General features: G+C 42.1%; 1 protein-coding gene across 1 annotated transcript in view; it reads left to right on the top strand.

Moving 5' to 3' along the window:
* Positions 1-354: 354 nt before the first annotated feature.
* Positions 355-17077, top strand: part of GSG1L (GSG1 like) — a gene marked incomplete at both ends in the record, with an annotated part of 39910 nt that continues 23187 nt past the window's right edge. The window contains one exon of the mRNA XM_079543080.1: positions 355-655. Coding sequence (XP_079399206.1) covers positions 355-655 — 301 coding nt within the window. The remainder of the gene's footprint in view (positions 656-17077) is intronic.

The following is a 17077-nucleotide window of genomic DNA, read 5'->3' as shown; positions in this document are numbered from 1 at the left end:
CCTGGGGATCATGTGTGGTACCCGAGCAGATGTTGACTTGCTCTTGGTGCTCTTGGTGAGACAGACCCTCTCTGATCCTCTCACCGCCTGCAAGAGGACGGCCGCACTCCCGCGCCTGCAGCTGCTCCTTTAACATACAAAGGCAGGATTTCAAGTGAAGAGAAGAATGGGAGTCTGGCTGCAGCGTTTCCTTCACTGCTACAACAGCAGATTGGAAGAAGCTGAGAGTTTTGGTGCCTGGAAAACTGGATTCTGAATCGTGAGAGGCTTTGAAACACCACCCCCGCCCCCCAAATAAAACAAAAACCTTTGACTTCTTCTCTCAGCAGGAGGGGGAGGGAGGGCGGATTTACCATGAAGACAAATCGAAGATGCAGAGCCCTGCTAGCAGTGAGTCTGAATCTGATGGCTCTCCTCTTCTCTACAACAGCTTTTATCACGACCCACTGGTGTGAGGGCACGCAGAGGGTCCCCAAGCCGAGCTGTGGGAAAGAGAAGAAGACAAACTGCCTCAACTACAGTGGGAATGAGACTGCCAATGAGACAAACCAGAATGTGGTTCATTACAGCTGGGAGACGGGAGATGACCGCTTCCTTTTCAGGTATTTCCACACTGGGATCTGGTACTCCTGTGAGGAAAATATCAATGCTGCTGGTAAGTGTAAAACAACTTCCTTCCAGCTTGTGTTGTTTTGTGTTTGGCTCAGCGTAGTGAACACACAGACAGGCTGTTCTGTGCTGTAGCTAACGCGGATTTGCCCTGCAGAGAGAGGCAGAATTTTAACAGTTGTTCGTTGAAACACAACCTGTTCCCAACGAGAGCAGAAATTTGCTTGTTTACCTGCTGGCTGATGCAGGGTCTGTGCTCTGAAGGCAGCCGAACCCCGGCTAAGCGGTGTGTGCTACCCCTCAGCGGGCACTGCAGCTGGGCACTGCTCGGCGCTTCGCCTCCCAGAGCTGCTCCATGCAGCGCACAAAAGGCACTGGCTGTTAGTTGTTATGGAGATTCTGACATTTACCCTGTCGGATTGCGATTGCCCCCTAAATAACCCAAAGGGCAGTGGTGTGAATGACGGGAAAAGCGCAGCGCTCACGATTTTTATCAGGCTGTAGCCTAGAGTTCCTCTTTTCTAAGTAAATGAGCGCTCAAATGCTTTCTGGTGGCTAGATTATACGTGGTATATACTGGAGTAGAGAAAAGGTAGTTAAAGGGCAGAACTGAGCACAGGAAAGCTCATTTGTGTTCCCTGCTCAGCCATTTACTTACTGAGGACCACTAGAGAAGACCGCTTCAGTTTATCAGTGAATTCATTTCCTTCTGTACCCTGGAATTTACCAACAAATAAAACAACGGAGGATGGATGGAAGGCAGTCCTGCTTCCAGAGTTGTCAAACAGAGCTCACATCCCAACTCGGATGTGAAAGAGCTGTCCTGCCATTGCCAACGAGTGAATCAAGGGCTGCTCAGCACTGTGGGCAGAGGAGGACAGCTGATCATCCTATGTGTTGTGTCTCCTAGGACACCACCCCCCTGGTAGGGAGAAGTTCACAGAATTTGTTTAACTACCCTGTGTACATGTGCTATAAAGTGGGGCAAACTTAGTGAACAGCTCATAGTCCATCCCTAGGTGGGGTGCACACTCACTGGTAATTTGGGGAATAGTGCTTCAAGTTGGTCATTACAATTCAATTTGATGTAAGAAAAGAGAAGCTGATGAACTCTAGCCTTCGGAATGACAAGTGGCCCCATGCAACCAGAGTAACACTCCTGACATTAGAGAGGGGGGAAGTAGAAAAAGGAATACTTTTCTTATTGATTTGGAAATAAACTCAGGCCACAGCAGACTAAGTGAGTAGTTTAAGGCCCTCCAACACTATAAGCATCTTATTTGGGATTGGCATAAACGTGCCTGAAGATTCCTTGCAGATATTGCAAGCTTTCCAAGCCAAGCTTTATGTTTAGCATAACTTGTGACTGTGTGGCTCTAATCTGAAACCTGAATTATCAAAGAGAAATATGGTGATCAGTTCTGTGCTGAGTAAACAAAGCCATGCTGTAGTGTTTTCAGGAGGTGGCTGAAAGCCAGCTTTAGAAAGTTGTGGTGAAAGCAGGAGAGAGGGTTGTTACTCCTCTCCAGCATGTCACCATAGCAGCCTCATCATATGTGTTTTATCTTAGAACACTAACTTGGTGAAAAGAACTTTTCAATTAGCAGATAAGGAGCAGCCAACCTTTAGAATCCCGCCAGGTATAAGGTTATACTGGCTCAGACAGACAGTTGCTTTGTTTGGGTTTTACAATAAATTTTCTGATAAGGACAGGAATGGTGTAATGAACACAGATCTGAATTTGGCTCGTGAGAGTGTCAACACATGAAAGGTCTTCATCCAGACTTAGTGGTTTGTGAGCACATGGTCTTGGCCTGTGGTCATTGCTTATACATGCAGCCCTTCTGCTCAATGCATCTGCAATTCATAGGCTTATTGCACTGCTTACAGTACATTTATTGACCACAATTATCTAAGTATTGCAAGTCATATGGTCACCATGTCATTAATAAACATCCTAGGATGCCAGGAGAATGCCAAGAATATACCACTTAGCATACAGAAAGTAGAGTATTAAATCCATCAAAACCAGTACCTAAAAGGCACCGCATACTTTTTTTGAAGCTTAACAAATACAATACTGAAAATGACCGTATAGGAAACTTATCAGCCCCTAATCATCTTTGAGGTCCTCTGCTGGACTGTCTCTGAAAGATCCCTGACTTTCTTGAACTGAAGAACCTAGGACACAGTGCTCCAATATGGCCTCACCGGGGCAGAGTAGAGGGGGAGGATCTGCTGGCCACGCTCTTTTTAATGCACCCTAGGATATCATTGGCCTTCTTGGACACAAGAGCACACTGTTGACTCATGGTCAACCTGCTGTCTACCAGTAAACCCAAGTCCTTCTCTGCAGAGCTCCTCTCCAGCAGAACTCTCTCAGCCCCTAACCTATACTAATGCACGAGGTTATTCCTCCCCAGGTGTAGGATTCTGTACTTGCCCGTGTTGAACATCAGAAAGTTCATCTCCACTCAGTTCTCCATCCAATCATGGGTCTTTCTGAATGGCGAGATGTCCAAGATTCTCTCACAATCTGCATACTGAATGCATAATTACCAGCATTCAGTCATTTCAGTTAGCCGAAGTGCTGTTCCTAGCAGTTCTTGTAAACCTACTGTGCTGCTAACAATGTTTTGGAGACCCCTCGTCCTGGGTCTCAATACCACATACTCCATACACAAAGCACTGTTCTAAAGAACACATACAGGACATTCTCATAAACATAGTGCTTGCTTAACAGTCTTCTTTTGGCCCATACCTGATGGCATCCACAGCCATCATCTAGGCAGAGTCCTTTCAGTAACCACTCCATAACTTTACACTAGTCAGCATATAGTACGTATGACCAGTACATATGGCCACAGACAACAGGGAGCCCCATTCCTACAGTTCCTGACCTTTCCCTCAACACTCACTGCAGATGTCTGAACGAATCTCAGCGGCAGTGCCAGTAATTGTTAATTGTCTGTGTTGTCGTGATGCTGTCAAAACAAAAATGCCTTGAGTTTCTTTCCACTGCCTATTTGAAACATCTGCTGAAATCTCAGGTGCAGGGGTGCAAAGACACACCATGCACTGTATGGAGACCAGCAAAGTGAGCCCTCCTCTTGTTCCAAGATTTCACTAACGTCTCTAACAGATGTTGAATGTCGTGATTATTTCTGAAATATTTGCTGCATCTGAAGTTTATTTTTATCCAGCGTGCCTAGGTCTGCTAAAGAATCTGAAAAATATTTTGCATCTGAGAAATAAAATTTTGAATTCCCTCTGGGAAAAGAGGCACTTGAGCATATACATTCCTTCTGTAGTTGAATCCTGTAACCAGTTAGCACAGCTTCTGACTCAAAGGTATGCTGAATTCCAACCTGCTTGAAGGAGGATGGAGGCTCTCTTTTCCAGAGTAGTTTCAATGCTTTGGATACCAAACAGGTGAAGGAACCAACCATAAGAGCAATACATCTCACTTCCCAAAGAGCATGAATCTAAAGCATACTTTATGAGCTCTGTAGTTCATGCTGGTCACAAGTCCTGTTCTGCACTTAGGCACAGCACAAAGTGCTTGCTGCCTCGTTCCAGGTTGTGAATTTCTTGGCTATAGCCAGGTGACTCAGAGCAGAGCTGCCTATCATTTTATTTGTTTTTGAGTATGACCTTGCATGCATATCTTATTTCATACCTGCTGTCTAAGTCTGTGCTTGGTCCACTGCTGGATATGTCACAAGATACTAAACTAGTGATATGCTAACAGCATCACAGATGGAAAAGATCCAGCAATAAACTGATTGGTGGATTTTCTGACTCAAGAACATAAGATTAAAAAAACAATCAACACATGAAGTAGGTAAGGCAGCCCACCTTGTCCTTTTGCAGAACTGGGCAGCGATAAAATCTTAGCCATTTTTGCACGTTAAAGCATTTATTTGATTTTAATAGAAACAAACCATAACTCGGGTCTTGTTTAAGTGGCTAATGAGCAGGCAGTATTGGTAATCAGATCGGCATTTCAGAGAGAAAAGCAGCTCTTGTATAGATGCACTTTAAGAGAAAAGCAGCTCTTGTATAGATGCACTTTAAGAGTACTGTCCCTTTCAATAAAAAAAAAAAAGAGCTTTTTCGTGTTGCTCACCACTGTCCACAAAAGCCAGATAAATAAGAAAACTGTACATCTAGGCTCGTTTTGCATTATTGGAATTCTATTTTGAAAGCAAGGTATCTCTATATTCTCTGTGCCACCACGCATTCATTAGCACTCTTCAAGGAGTAAATCATCGAATGGCTTGGGATCACCTAATTTTAACCCCACTGCCACGAATAGGGGTGCTTATGTCTATAAGACATGAGATCAGGCTGTCTGGGACCCCATCCAGCCTAGCCTTGAACTCCTCCAGGGCTGGAGCATGGGAGAGTAGAACCTGATATGCAAAGATGCACCAAAGGACCACAAATATAGGCACTAAAAGCACATCTGCAGAAGGAGCCAGAGAACTAGAGAGGTGCATCCTGCAGTATTGAATAAATCTCTAGCATATGAAGACAAAAGCTTCATTATATTACTATATATATATATTTTGCAGTATGAAGTATAGAAACTGCACTGCCTCACCCTTCTCCCTCCAACAACGTGATAATAAGAACATGTGACTCACCATAGGCAGCTGTCCAGGGAGAGGGACAGGGCAGAAGCACCTGTGGAATAAATAATTAACAAGCAAGAGGAATTGGGAAATCTTATTGCATTATGAAAAATGTAATGTAATTGGCGTAACTGAAACCTGGTGGGTTTATTCACAACTGCAACGTAAAAATTGCTAGTTACAAATTGCTTAGGAAGGAAAGAGAGGGTAAAAGAAATTGAGGAGGTTTAGCTTTGTATTAAAGAGATCATTTCCAGCGATAGAGGAACTGAACTCAGGGGGCATAGATAGTTTCCATCCGAGAATGCTGAAATAATTGGCACATGAAAATGCAGTTTTGGTAACAAGAGTCTTTCATGAATCTTCACATTTCTGTATTCAGAGAGGAAGATGGGTAAAAATAATAGAGACCGCTTGACCCAGGAACATTAGGACAGGTTTTAGTGAAAGCAGTCAGTATAGGGCAGCAACTGGATACTATCAAAGGTAGAGCTTTATCAAAGGTAGAACTAGACAAGAGTAATGCATTAGACCAAGTCTCTGTGTATTGTCACAAAGCATCTGATGGAATGTCCCACTGAAAATTCTTCACAGAACTGCGGACTGCAGAGGGAATGGTAACAGCAGGTTGCTAGGTATCCACATATTTCCACAGTGAGCCAGAGCCTCTTCGAACTGGAAAAAAGGCACAAAGCACAGAGAACTGTGACAGTGACATTGATGGGGAATGACAGGGTTCAAACAAAAAATATCGTTGACTTCTTCTACAATTTAAGAACAAGAGGCATAACAGATAAATAGAAATATTTCCTCCTAAAGAGTTCCGTGCCATAGAATGAAGTGAAGGTGAAAACTGAGGACTGCATGTATCCAGGAAGGAAATATCCATCACTGACACAATGATTTGAGAGCAGCCTCTGACCAGGAAGTCCCCAGACTAATGATGCAGTACTGATATCACAGGAGCAGAATCACTCTACTGCATACACACGTCTTCCCTAAATATCAGTTATTTATGATGATACAAAGATAATGAAGTAGGTAGAAATTTTGCTGGAAACTGGTGCAGATTTTACATTACATTATTTATTATTATTGGGATAAATGGAGAGGCTGCAAGCTGATTAAAGAACAGTCTTACAATGAGACTGAGGCAATTAATATAAAAAGAGTAAAGAACACAGTGGAGATCAGATATATCCAGCAGTCCTCAGGTTTGGTCTTGGGACTGATTTGATTATAGCTGAGATTAGCAATCTACAAAAAGAGAACCAGAGACACAATTAACATTATCCAGTTTCTTTAAATAAAATTAAAATTAAAAAAAAAAAAAAAAAAAATCAAAACCAATGCAAAACCCACAGCAAACCAGTGGACATTGAGAAAGCAAATGTATGTGCCTCTACTGATCAACATCATCATTACAGTCAGTAGAGAGTAATGAATACTTTGAGGGGAGGTTACAGTCTTCCTGGAGTGGAATAAACAAAGCCCTGTGATGACCTGTTCCCCTCGTTGGCCAGAAAATGAATCTGTCCATGGAGTTGGCATTCTAACACGGGAATCTTAATTTGAAGAGAAGAATCTTACTTTGAATGCACTCCTTACGTATGCTGGAAATGGAAATATTACTGTTACACAGTAAAGATTTATCTCCATAAGTGAAAACGTGAGCTGACATCACAGAGCAGTAAGAATACTACTGAAATAAATAAATTTAAAAGCATAATAATAAAGGCAATTCTGTGAGGTCACAAGTACTCAATGGTAGGCAAAAGATAAGAAACAAGATGTGGGCCAGCATTTGTCTGTGAGGTGACTGCCAGTTGCCAGAGTGCTGCAATAGAAAGGAAAAGTGTTATTCTGTGGATGAATCAGCACCACTGTGCATTTAGCTAGCACCATCATGAATAGATAGGGTAAGAAAAAGGGAGGGCAAAATAGATGCACTGGGATTTCTAAGGTAGTTGAGGAGGAGAGAATTTCCTTCAAGACAAGAAAAGAAAAGAAAAAAGTAGAACAGATCAAATATCAAGAGGGGCTACAATAGTACCATACACACACACATACATATATATTCAAATAAAGAACATTATTTAAGTTACTTATCACTGAGAAGGAAAATGAAGACAAAAGGAGGGGTTCTCAGAATGCCTGGAATTCACCGCCACAGAGGGCAGTGTGAGCAAAGGAAATGACTGAAATACTGATAGTTTCAAATTCGCAGAATGAGCCGTATGACAAAAGAGCAAGGTTTCTGGCACGAGGAAGCTTGGACTGAATCCTGCATAACTGATTTGTTGGTATCTTGAGGAGGTCTGAAAGAAGCCATCTTGGTCTGACTGCCTTTTGTCACACCATGTTTATATTGTATTAAATTACATAGAATCCATGCTTCAGGGTTTCCAGTGGTCATTGATAGGAGCCAAGAAAAAATAGCTGCTGGCTTGATGCACGTCGTATTTTCTGAAGGGTTTTATGCCTTCTCTAAAGCATCAGAAATTGGCTACAGATGGAGACTGTGCAAGGGTGCTTTGCTGCTCTCCACATTATTACAGCTTCTCAGAATCTAATTGGTATGTCTGTTCATGCACTGAACATTAAATTGATGATCTAATTTGTGATCAGAAGAGAAACCTCCTCCAGGTTAGATAACAAGGATGGTAATGGATTTTTGCCTTCTTTTAGAACAAGGGGAAAGGTCCATTTCAGGAAAGCAACTGTGATTCCTCATAACAAATCCTGAGGTTTTGCTTGTAAGATAGGATAGTCCTGGTGATAGGAATTTAACCAATGTAACAGGAGTCCTCGCAACAATTCTTGTTCTTCTTCTCCTGTGGTACATGACAGCTGTAATTTCTGTGGTCATTGGTTTATTAAAGACCTTCAGGGCTCTGTAGAGTAATGGGGATGTTTTGTGTCCGTGATGCACTGGGAATTCTGGATTTGAGGTCCTCCTGATCCTGCTAGACACAGGATAGCTGTATGAACATGCATCATAAATTGCGAATATAAAGATGAGACTGGGATGGTGAGACTGAGACTGATAACAGAGCAAAGGGACAAGGCGAGGCATCACTCCTTCCTTGCCAAATTTCTCCATCTCACAAACAAAAACTACAAAACTACATCGCTTTCTCTTTGGATGAGTCCATCCTCAGCCACTTAACCCAGCAGTCTTGAAGAAGCTGTCTGAAGGGCTTTCCTGGTTGCTTGTAGATGGAAGGAACTTCAAAGAAGTAGAACACATAGGTCCTGTATTGCAAAGGGATGAAATTGATCATCCGATGGATAATTGAGACTGTTACCTCAGTGCCACTTACTGCAAAATATGATCAGATGCAGTCAGGACTACAGATAGGATGGAATATAAATCATCAGACTATCCTCCTGGATTCATATTACACCATACTTATTCCTGATTTTAAGTTTTCCTTTACGTGGAATTAGCAGAGCTAAAATAGATAAAATTAAAAATTGACTTACCTGACAAATCTCAAAATAAGGGATTATCAGGGAGTAGAGTCACTTCTAGCATGATCCTCTGTTAATCATGCTTTTCTGTAATGTTATTCAGTATTCTTGTTGGTAATCTAAATGGTAATATAAATCTTCACTGATCTAACTTGCCAATGACTTTAAGACTACAGATGGTAGTAAATAATGAGAAGCAGATGTTATTACTATGGAATCACAAGGCGTGTATGAACAGTCACAGTCAAACAAAAATTTGCTTTATGCTGTTCCACCTTGGACTTGGCTGCCTCATGGGACAGGGGGAGGGAAGGATATGAGCCATGTTTGCTGGGAATCAAGTTCACTCCACAACGTTCAGATTCATGAGATTTGGAGACAAAAACACCATATCATACTGTCATTCAGACTGATTTCGTTCTGCATTATCTGACCAGACCAAAGAAAAGTGAGACTTTGTTGCAGAGTTCAATCTTGGGAATAAGGTTCACAAAAATAAATACATTTTTTCCACCTTATTTCAAACACTGGAATATTTTTTTTTTTTAATTATTTATTTATTTATTTATTTATTTTCCAGTAAGAGCAGTTTTACTGTTCTTCTCTTTGTTTAAACATCCATGGCTGGAAGTTTAAGGTTCCTATGCTTTTAGTAGATATTTCAGAAATTTAGAAAGCAAGTTAGCCAAAAGAGTGATGTATTTTAAGCTTTTTAAATCACAACTCTCCCTACAATATCAAATAATTAATCTGTCAAAGAAAGGCTTGATCTGCAGATGGTGTCTAGATGCAGGACTCAAGCGTATGCCAAGTTCAAGAAGGAGAACATGACTCCCTCAAGGATAGAGAGGCCTTGTAGAGAGATCTTGACAAAAGTGAGGGCTGGGCAATCTCCAAGCATGGGTCCCTTCCAAATTAGGATCTTCTTTGGTTCTTTTCAGTGACTCACGTTCACAGGAACATGCCATGCCATTGTAGTAATGCTCTGCTCTGAATTTGTCCTTTCCTCCATTTTTAGCGCACATTAGCTTTTGATGTTTTCATTTTCTGGAGTAATCCGAACCGTGAAAAAGAGTTTCTTTCTTTGCTCTCAGAGACTTTCATCTCTGCTTGCTATGCTTATGTATTTCTGCAGCTAGGGCACAGATCCAATACGAATACTCTGGTTGGGCGTTATCTGGAGAGAAGTGCTGGCATGGTTAAAAGAGGATCCATGCTGACCCACAGCTACTAATTGGAAAGAGTGGAAGATACTCCTTTGATCTTTGCTAATCACCAGCCTGAAGGGAACTGCTAATGCAGTCACATGAGAAACTGTAGAAGACATCATGCATATATATACAGCGAGGTATATATCAACTACATATTCTGTCAGAAGCATTATTTCTGGTCTTTCATGGTTTCCTGGAAACCTGATAGTCCCACAGATAATGGACCCCGTGATAACTAGCATGTTTGGCATATTTACATTAGCAAGATGACTCTTCTTTTTACAGCACTTAGTCACAAATGACAGCAAATGGGAATGGACAAAATGGCGGAAACAACTCTGCCTTCCCATCAGCTGTCTGGAATGGCACCTTGGCATCTGGAAAGAGATGAGTTTTGTAGAGCTGGTAAGGCTTCAAGCAAAGAGCAGTGTTTCTGACTACAAAGCTGACCACAAAGTAAGCACAGTGGGTCAAAGCTGTCACCTCTGCAATGGACAGGTACAAATTCTCATCTTTCCATTCCATTATTTGAAGTGCTTAATCAAAACTGTGCCCGATTTCACATTTTCCGTCTGATCTAATTTGACATCTGAGTCACTGAAAGCCTCTCTCAGCACCATTGTTCTCTCAATTCTGTTCTCCATCTCCTCAAATGTATGCCCATCTACATGTGCGTACACAAAGGGCCTGTCAACCCATTGGGCCTTACAAAGATAGTCAGATGAGTCTTGTGTCTTTGTGTGTTTCAATTAGACAATTAGTGAGTGTGAAGAAGTTTGCTTCCAGTGACTGCGAAGGATTTTCTCACCAGTCCGAGTTTTGGTGCAGAGAACACAGTTGCCATGGCACACAGTCTGACTTAGCACAGCACGCTGCACGTTCCTCTCTCTGCCTGCACCCAGTGCCCCTCCACAGCTATCTGCTGCTCCGAGGAAGCAAAAGGGAAACTTTGCAGTGTGCACATCCCCTCTCCGATAAGACTACTAGCATTTCATTTTAAGTATGTGAATTGAGGAAAAAATGCATGACTGAAATGAAAAAAGAGGAGAGCTTAAAGAAGTGGCCTTCTGCTTTAAAATGTAGAGAGGTTTAAGAGTTTGAGTCCACTGAAAGAAACAGAGAGAAATGAGAATTGGAGCAAACTCTTACTTTACTTGGAAGCAAGAGAAATGTTGATGGGCAGCAGCTATAAATGAAAGCTGTTGGAGTGATAGAAAACAGTTATTTGCATAGCTTAATACATATTTGAGTGTAACTCTGTAAAAACTGGTTTGTTTTCCAGCAGAAAATATTGTTCCAGCGAAATCAACACTTTCAACAGTTGGTTTTGTTTGGAGATTAAGGCTTTATTTTCATTAGGGGAAAAAAATCAGTTAAGTGCCTTGTCTGGGATAAGTTTAATCAAAAGTGGAATGTTTCACTTGTTAATTAACCTGATAAACTCAGTTTGCACGAAGTCATTAACCTGTATTTTTCCTCATGCAGTATTTTAATTCATGGAAGTGGTGATTCAATCCTCATCCACTCCTTCAGACCCCTGGAGGGTTATACAGTTTTTTCAGATACACACAATGATTTTACTTTCTGTAGATGACATGGAATCTCATTAGAATCACATGGTTCCAGACATAGTTGGAGAGACAAAGACCTGCTAGGGTGCATTGGGGAAAAAAGGGACCATGTCTTTCATAGGCTGGGAGACAGTGTGTTTCTAAAAGGGAATGCTGTTTAAATGAAATTTAATCATATAACAGAACTGTCCTTCTGAACTCATGAAATTTTATGCAGGGTAAGTGAACACTGATAGCTTTTTCTTTCTTTTTTTTCCCCCCCCAAGATGAAAAACAGAGTTACAATGGAGCTCCTCCTTTCACTCAGAACTACTACGTTTTTCTTAAAGTTACCTTTTATTTTCTTGCCTTAATTGTTAATGAGACATTTAGCACTAGCCTCTAAAGAAGGAACACAGGACCAATAAACGTGACAGCAGCTCCTGGTCCTTGCTATTGCAACAGGTGTGTTATTCCCATTAGCATGTTGTCTTAAAGCCTTTACTTTTTTTGTGTGTTTTCTGCCCTCTTCCTGATTTCTAGCCCAAACCACCAGTTTATATTCTGAGGTGTATTCTGGACCAGCTCAGCCACTGTTGTATTGTCCTGAAGACAGCAATTGAAAATGTTCCAGGGGGAGGGGAGAAATCTGAATTCTCCATCTGTGGACTGGGAAAGGAATGAACAAACCACACATTTTAGAGAACTCATAGAAGAAAAAGTACATCTGTATGCTATAGTTTAGATGCAGTCTATGTGCACAGCTGCATCTCCAGCTGTTTTATGTAGCTGTGCACTCGCTTTCTAGTGTCTACAACTTCCCCACAAAAGGATCTCAACCTGAGCTGTTGCACTGTGCCAGTGACAAGATGTGCACAGCGCTAAGGGAAAAGCAGCTCACTGCAATGAAGCTGATATATGATGCAGCCCTGATGGCTCTGTAGGGCCTTGTTTTTCTGAATTCTCTGGCAGGGTTGAATTTTTTGGATTTGGAATGGCCACTTTCCCTTTTTTCTGAAGTGATTTGATTTCTCAGACATGAGAAAATCTTGATGACAATTATTTGCTGGAAACTCAGGAATTCTGACTGCATTAGGAGCAGGAGAAGGCAAAGAACAGTGGAAAGATCATAGCCTTCACCCTGCAAGTTAGACAGAGATCACAGAATGCTGCCACAACTCTCCCTCATTCCCTGAGTCCAGCACTTCTTACCATACACCGTTTCCTCAGAACAGAAGCCCAAAGCCAAGCTTTCCACAGTAGAAACCACTGAGGAGCTGGCAGTCATTTGACTTCTGTGCTACGGGTGCTTGCACAGCAATAGAGCCGTGAAATGGGAAAAGTTCCGATGAGCCTGTGTGAGAAAATGCTGTGTGTGCTCTTGGGAACAGAAGCTGAGCCCAAGGGACTTTAAGACCCAGGGGATTTCTCCTCTCTTGCCTGTGTGCTGCTTCCCAGTTCAGCCTGAGCACGTACTCAAGATGCAGGCGCACACAGTCGTGTACATGCACACAGATGCCTCTGTGACACTTACCTGTTGGCCACACAGATCAATGTAGAGAGCTGTGCCTGTAGCAGCACCCAAAGAGACACCAGCAGCACCCCACCAGCTCCTCTTCCTCTCCATCTGAGTAAGTGTCAAGGTCACCAGTGATAAACTGCCCACTTCTTCTCTCTGTAGATGCACAACATCGCACCATTGGTCTCAGATACTATCATGGGCTCTAGGTCTGTTGTCCATACCAAGACCCAGGCAATAGCTCAGACCATGAGTATTTCCAGATATGCCTTCTAGTCTCTGGCTGGTTCAGTCTGAAGATCCATACTAAATTACAAATACATGCAGATCTACACAATTAAGTAATATTAACTGGAGAAAAAACACAAATTTCAGTGTTTTCAGTCGCTGGTACCTAGACCTGTAGGTCACTATGACCTTCTAAGGAAGTCCAGTGAGACACAAGTGAGCCTGTGCACAGCCAACATGCTTAGGATGGAATGCATTTGCCAGGGTTTGCACAGATGGCGTCACAGATTTCTGCCTCATCCTTGGGAAGCCCTAGAAGGAGTTGGCACCATGTAGTTTCCTCCTGTTGATGTTTGGGTAGTCAGTCCCTTCTCCTCAACCTGCAGCAACTCCCTGATGCTGCTGAGCTCCAGAGAGCTCTGCACACCATGCAGCAGTTTTGAAGCCAGGTTGTACCTCCTCTGTCTATACAAGAGAGTTATGTACAGGAGAGACCACTCCTTGGCTTTCTCCTCTGTTAGAATCAGTGAGACAAGTGGGTGAGGACTATCAAGGGAAGGAACCTAAGACACTGTTCTTGTTGCAGCACGAAATGACAGCCTTTTCTGTATTCTCCAAAGACTCTGCAGGACCTAGTTATTAGGTGACGATGCATCTGGAAAAGGGCGGCACAGCAGGATAAACTCTGCAAAGTCTAAAATTAAACTTAAGAGGGCTTAAGAGATCGGTTATACAAGATATCCAAAAATAACTTAGAATAAATCCTAAGAGGAGCAGCGAAAACACTGCTGACATCTTCAGTTCTCAGAGAGATGCATGTCTGCATGTCCAAGTACAAACACGGTCTATAAATGCCAACATTGGTTACCTCTGAAAACAGAGGAAGAAACTGCAATGTCCAGGGGCAGAAACAACAGAGGGAAGAGTCCTTCATCAAGAACTTCTTACGTAGTTCTGAGCAGAACCTTTAGCACTAAGGCCATCACAATCTGGAAGACAGCAGCTGAAGGTGATCTCACCCTCCATGCTTTTCTTTTCCTCGGTCCCCAGTCTGCAACCAATCTTTGCATCATGGCCCCACAAGGCCTTTTTCTGGTCACTCCAGCATTTTCTGTCCTTGTTATTTAAGCTGGAGGCCTTGTCACAGAGAGCTTTCCTGGGAGAGACAACACTGGGCAAGCTGATTAAATGGAAGGTATGGGGATGCACATTCTTCCAAGCAGTATGCGATCACCCTCTCTACATTTGTCCTCTGGACAAAGCATCTAGAGCCAAACATGAGCTTCATCAGGACCCAGATGAACTGGAATGGCTTTGTCAGTACTTTACCATGTATCTGAGAGGCACTGTGCATCTCCAGCTCTCAGAATGACAGATGTCATTTCTCTAATAGCAAATGCCATTCATTGTTAGCTTTCTTGGGATAACACGGGGAAGAATTAGGCAATTTTTAAAGGTTTCCAATAATATGACTTCAGGTTCACTGCAGCCATGGGGGAAACATGACTCTGAGAAGTGAGGTTAAGATAAGTGAGATAAAATTAATAGATTACGTCTGAAAACAAACAAAAAATGCAGATCCATATGGCTAAAATGAAAAATCCAGCTTAATCTGCTTATATCAAATTCAAATCTAAAGGTCACTCTCCTTATATTAACTTGATATCAGTGCATTCCTGACAGACGTCATGCCTTATAATGCAATCTGGCTGAGAATGATTCCTACTTACAGCACAGTATCTTTTATAGCCCACCTGCTCGCCTGAATTTCTTGATCAGGTCCCTAAGAAAACCACATGTGAAAAAAAGGTGGCTGGCCTTGCTCATGTCCCTGCAAATATAGGAAGAATGGCTACAAAGAGCAGCTACAGAAGTTCTAGTCAGAAGCACTTCTCCAGAAGTGGGTGCAGCCTTGGGAGGCACTACAGAAAGGGCATCACCATCCATCAGGTATCACAAGACTTGGTAAAGTCACAGGTGACCTGATCAGGCCCCAGCAATAGTCCTACTCTGAGCACAAGGCTGAAAAGAGACCAGCAAGGTCCTGTCAACACAGAGCTTCTGAGATGCTGTTGTTTCTGCATACACCACCAAGTATCTTTCAGTCTGTCTCACAGCAACATTTGTTCGCCTGACGTTCCCTCTGCTCAGATACGGACCTCTTTTGGAAATAGAGATGATGCTTTGATAACTTGTTTTCTTTTCTAAAATGTCCTCATAATGCCTGAATTCAGAGGACAAGTCCTTTGCTCAGACATGGGGTTACAGAAACGTTCGTTTCAATACCAAGTGCAACTTTTATAGCAATTTATACATAGATTACATACACAGCACTTTGTAGCATATGTAGCAAATAAAAAGTAATATTAGCAATCTGTTATGAATGATTTCTTTTATCTCAATCCTACCAAAGACATCAAAAGGATTAACATTATATAGTGATCATGGAATCATGGAATCCTTGGAGTTAGAAGGGACCTCTGATGGCCATCTTAGTCTGACTCCCCTGTGGTAAACAAGGATTTGTACATATAATTAATTGCTTTTAAGAACAAAAAAAAAATGCAGACTTCAACATCTCTTCTGTATTTCACCATGTATTCTTTTTCAATGGCTCACATTTTCTAAATAAATCTTTTGACTGTGCAAAGATAATTAAAGAAAACTAATAAAAACTTCAGCTGCTCTTCCACAAATTCAAGTCTTAATGGGCAAAATGGATTCTCCACCATTACCTGAGGAAGGCATGCCATGCTCTGATTACTCAGGGCAGAGCAGAGAAGCTGTTGGCCACTTCGTACTGTAACTTATTGTAAAAACCACATGTATTCATTGGACAGATGCACCTAAACACAGGAATTATTTTATAGTTTCTTCAATTGCCTGAAGAAGTACAAAAGTCAAAGCATCCATCTTTAAGATACATTTGCTGCTTTGGTTACATTTGCTGAGGCAGAGTCCTAAAAGAGAAAAGCTTTAATTTACAGTGATAAAAAGATGTAGCAGCCACAAGGCAGAGGGAGTGACACAGGGCTGTGCGACTGTCACAGCAGCACATTAGCCTGCTTTGTAACAGTGGGCTTCAAAAGACTTGAAAATGCTATGCAATTTTTTTAGCTTGCTTTGTACTTCAGCTTTTGTCTTTCATAGCCACATTTCATACCTAAATCGGGGCCTGACACATCCCATTTGGAAAACTGGGGTGAGTGAAGCCTTGACGTCTGCACCCAGGTAGCCAGAGATGGACAAATCCCTTTGTTCAGCCCTTCCAGAAAGATGAAGTTCTCCATCTCTCCAGTGAGCAGTACTAAATGTCAGATTCTTGTAGAAAATGACTGCTTCTTTGCTTTCTGCTGTAGTATCAAGTGCCCAACTGGAATTCCACATTGATTCTCAGAGTTTTTAATGACAGTCTGCTGACAACGTGAGTCTAGTAATGTCTACAAGTAGGATCAGCATGATGTTTATTCTGCTTAGTCTGTTCCCTGAGAATATGCTTTCATGCTATGCCCTATAAAATGAAGTCAACCATTCCCTGGCTCACTCACATTCTCCCTTCAGAGAAGAATATGTTGCTTGGGGCACTGAGAAAGTGCAGCTGCAGCTAGAATATTGGACCCATTCAAGTGAGCCAAGTGAGTGTCCCCTCAAGGGCCCTCAAGTTGGTCAGAATCAAATCCATCAAAACTCTTCAAAATGTAGCACAGAAAAGTTGTTCAAATGAATTCGAATTTTGAATAACTTTCTTTATCCTTGAGTAATTATATGGGATTCTGGCTGTTTGGCTGCAGTCTTAGCTAAAAATACTATGACTGGGACTCAAAACTTGCTGTTACTGTTTTGGGTTGT

The sequence above is a fragment of the Tetrao urogallus genome, assembly GCF_951394365.1.
Source record: "Tetrao urogallus genome assembly, chromosome: 15".
Taxonomy (NCBI): Eukaryota; Metazoa; Chordata; class Aves; order Galliformes; family Phasianidae; genus Tetrao; species Tetrao urogallus.
Note: the sequence above shows the minus strand (reverse complement) of the source record. Positions and strands in the feature narration are given on the sequence as shown.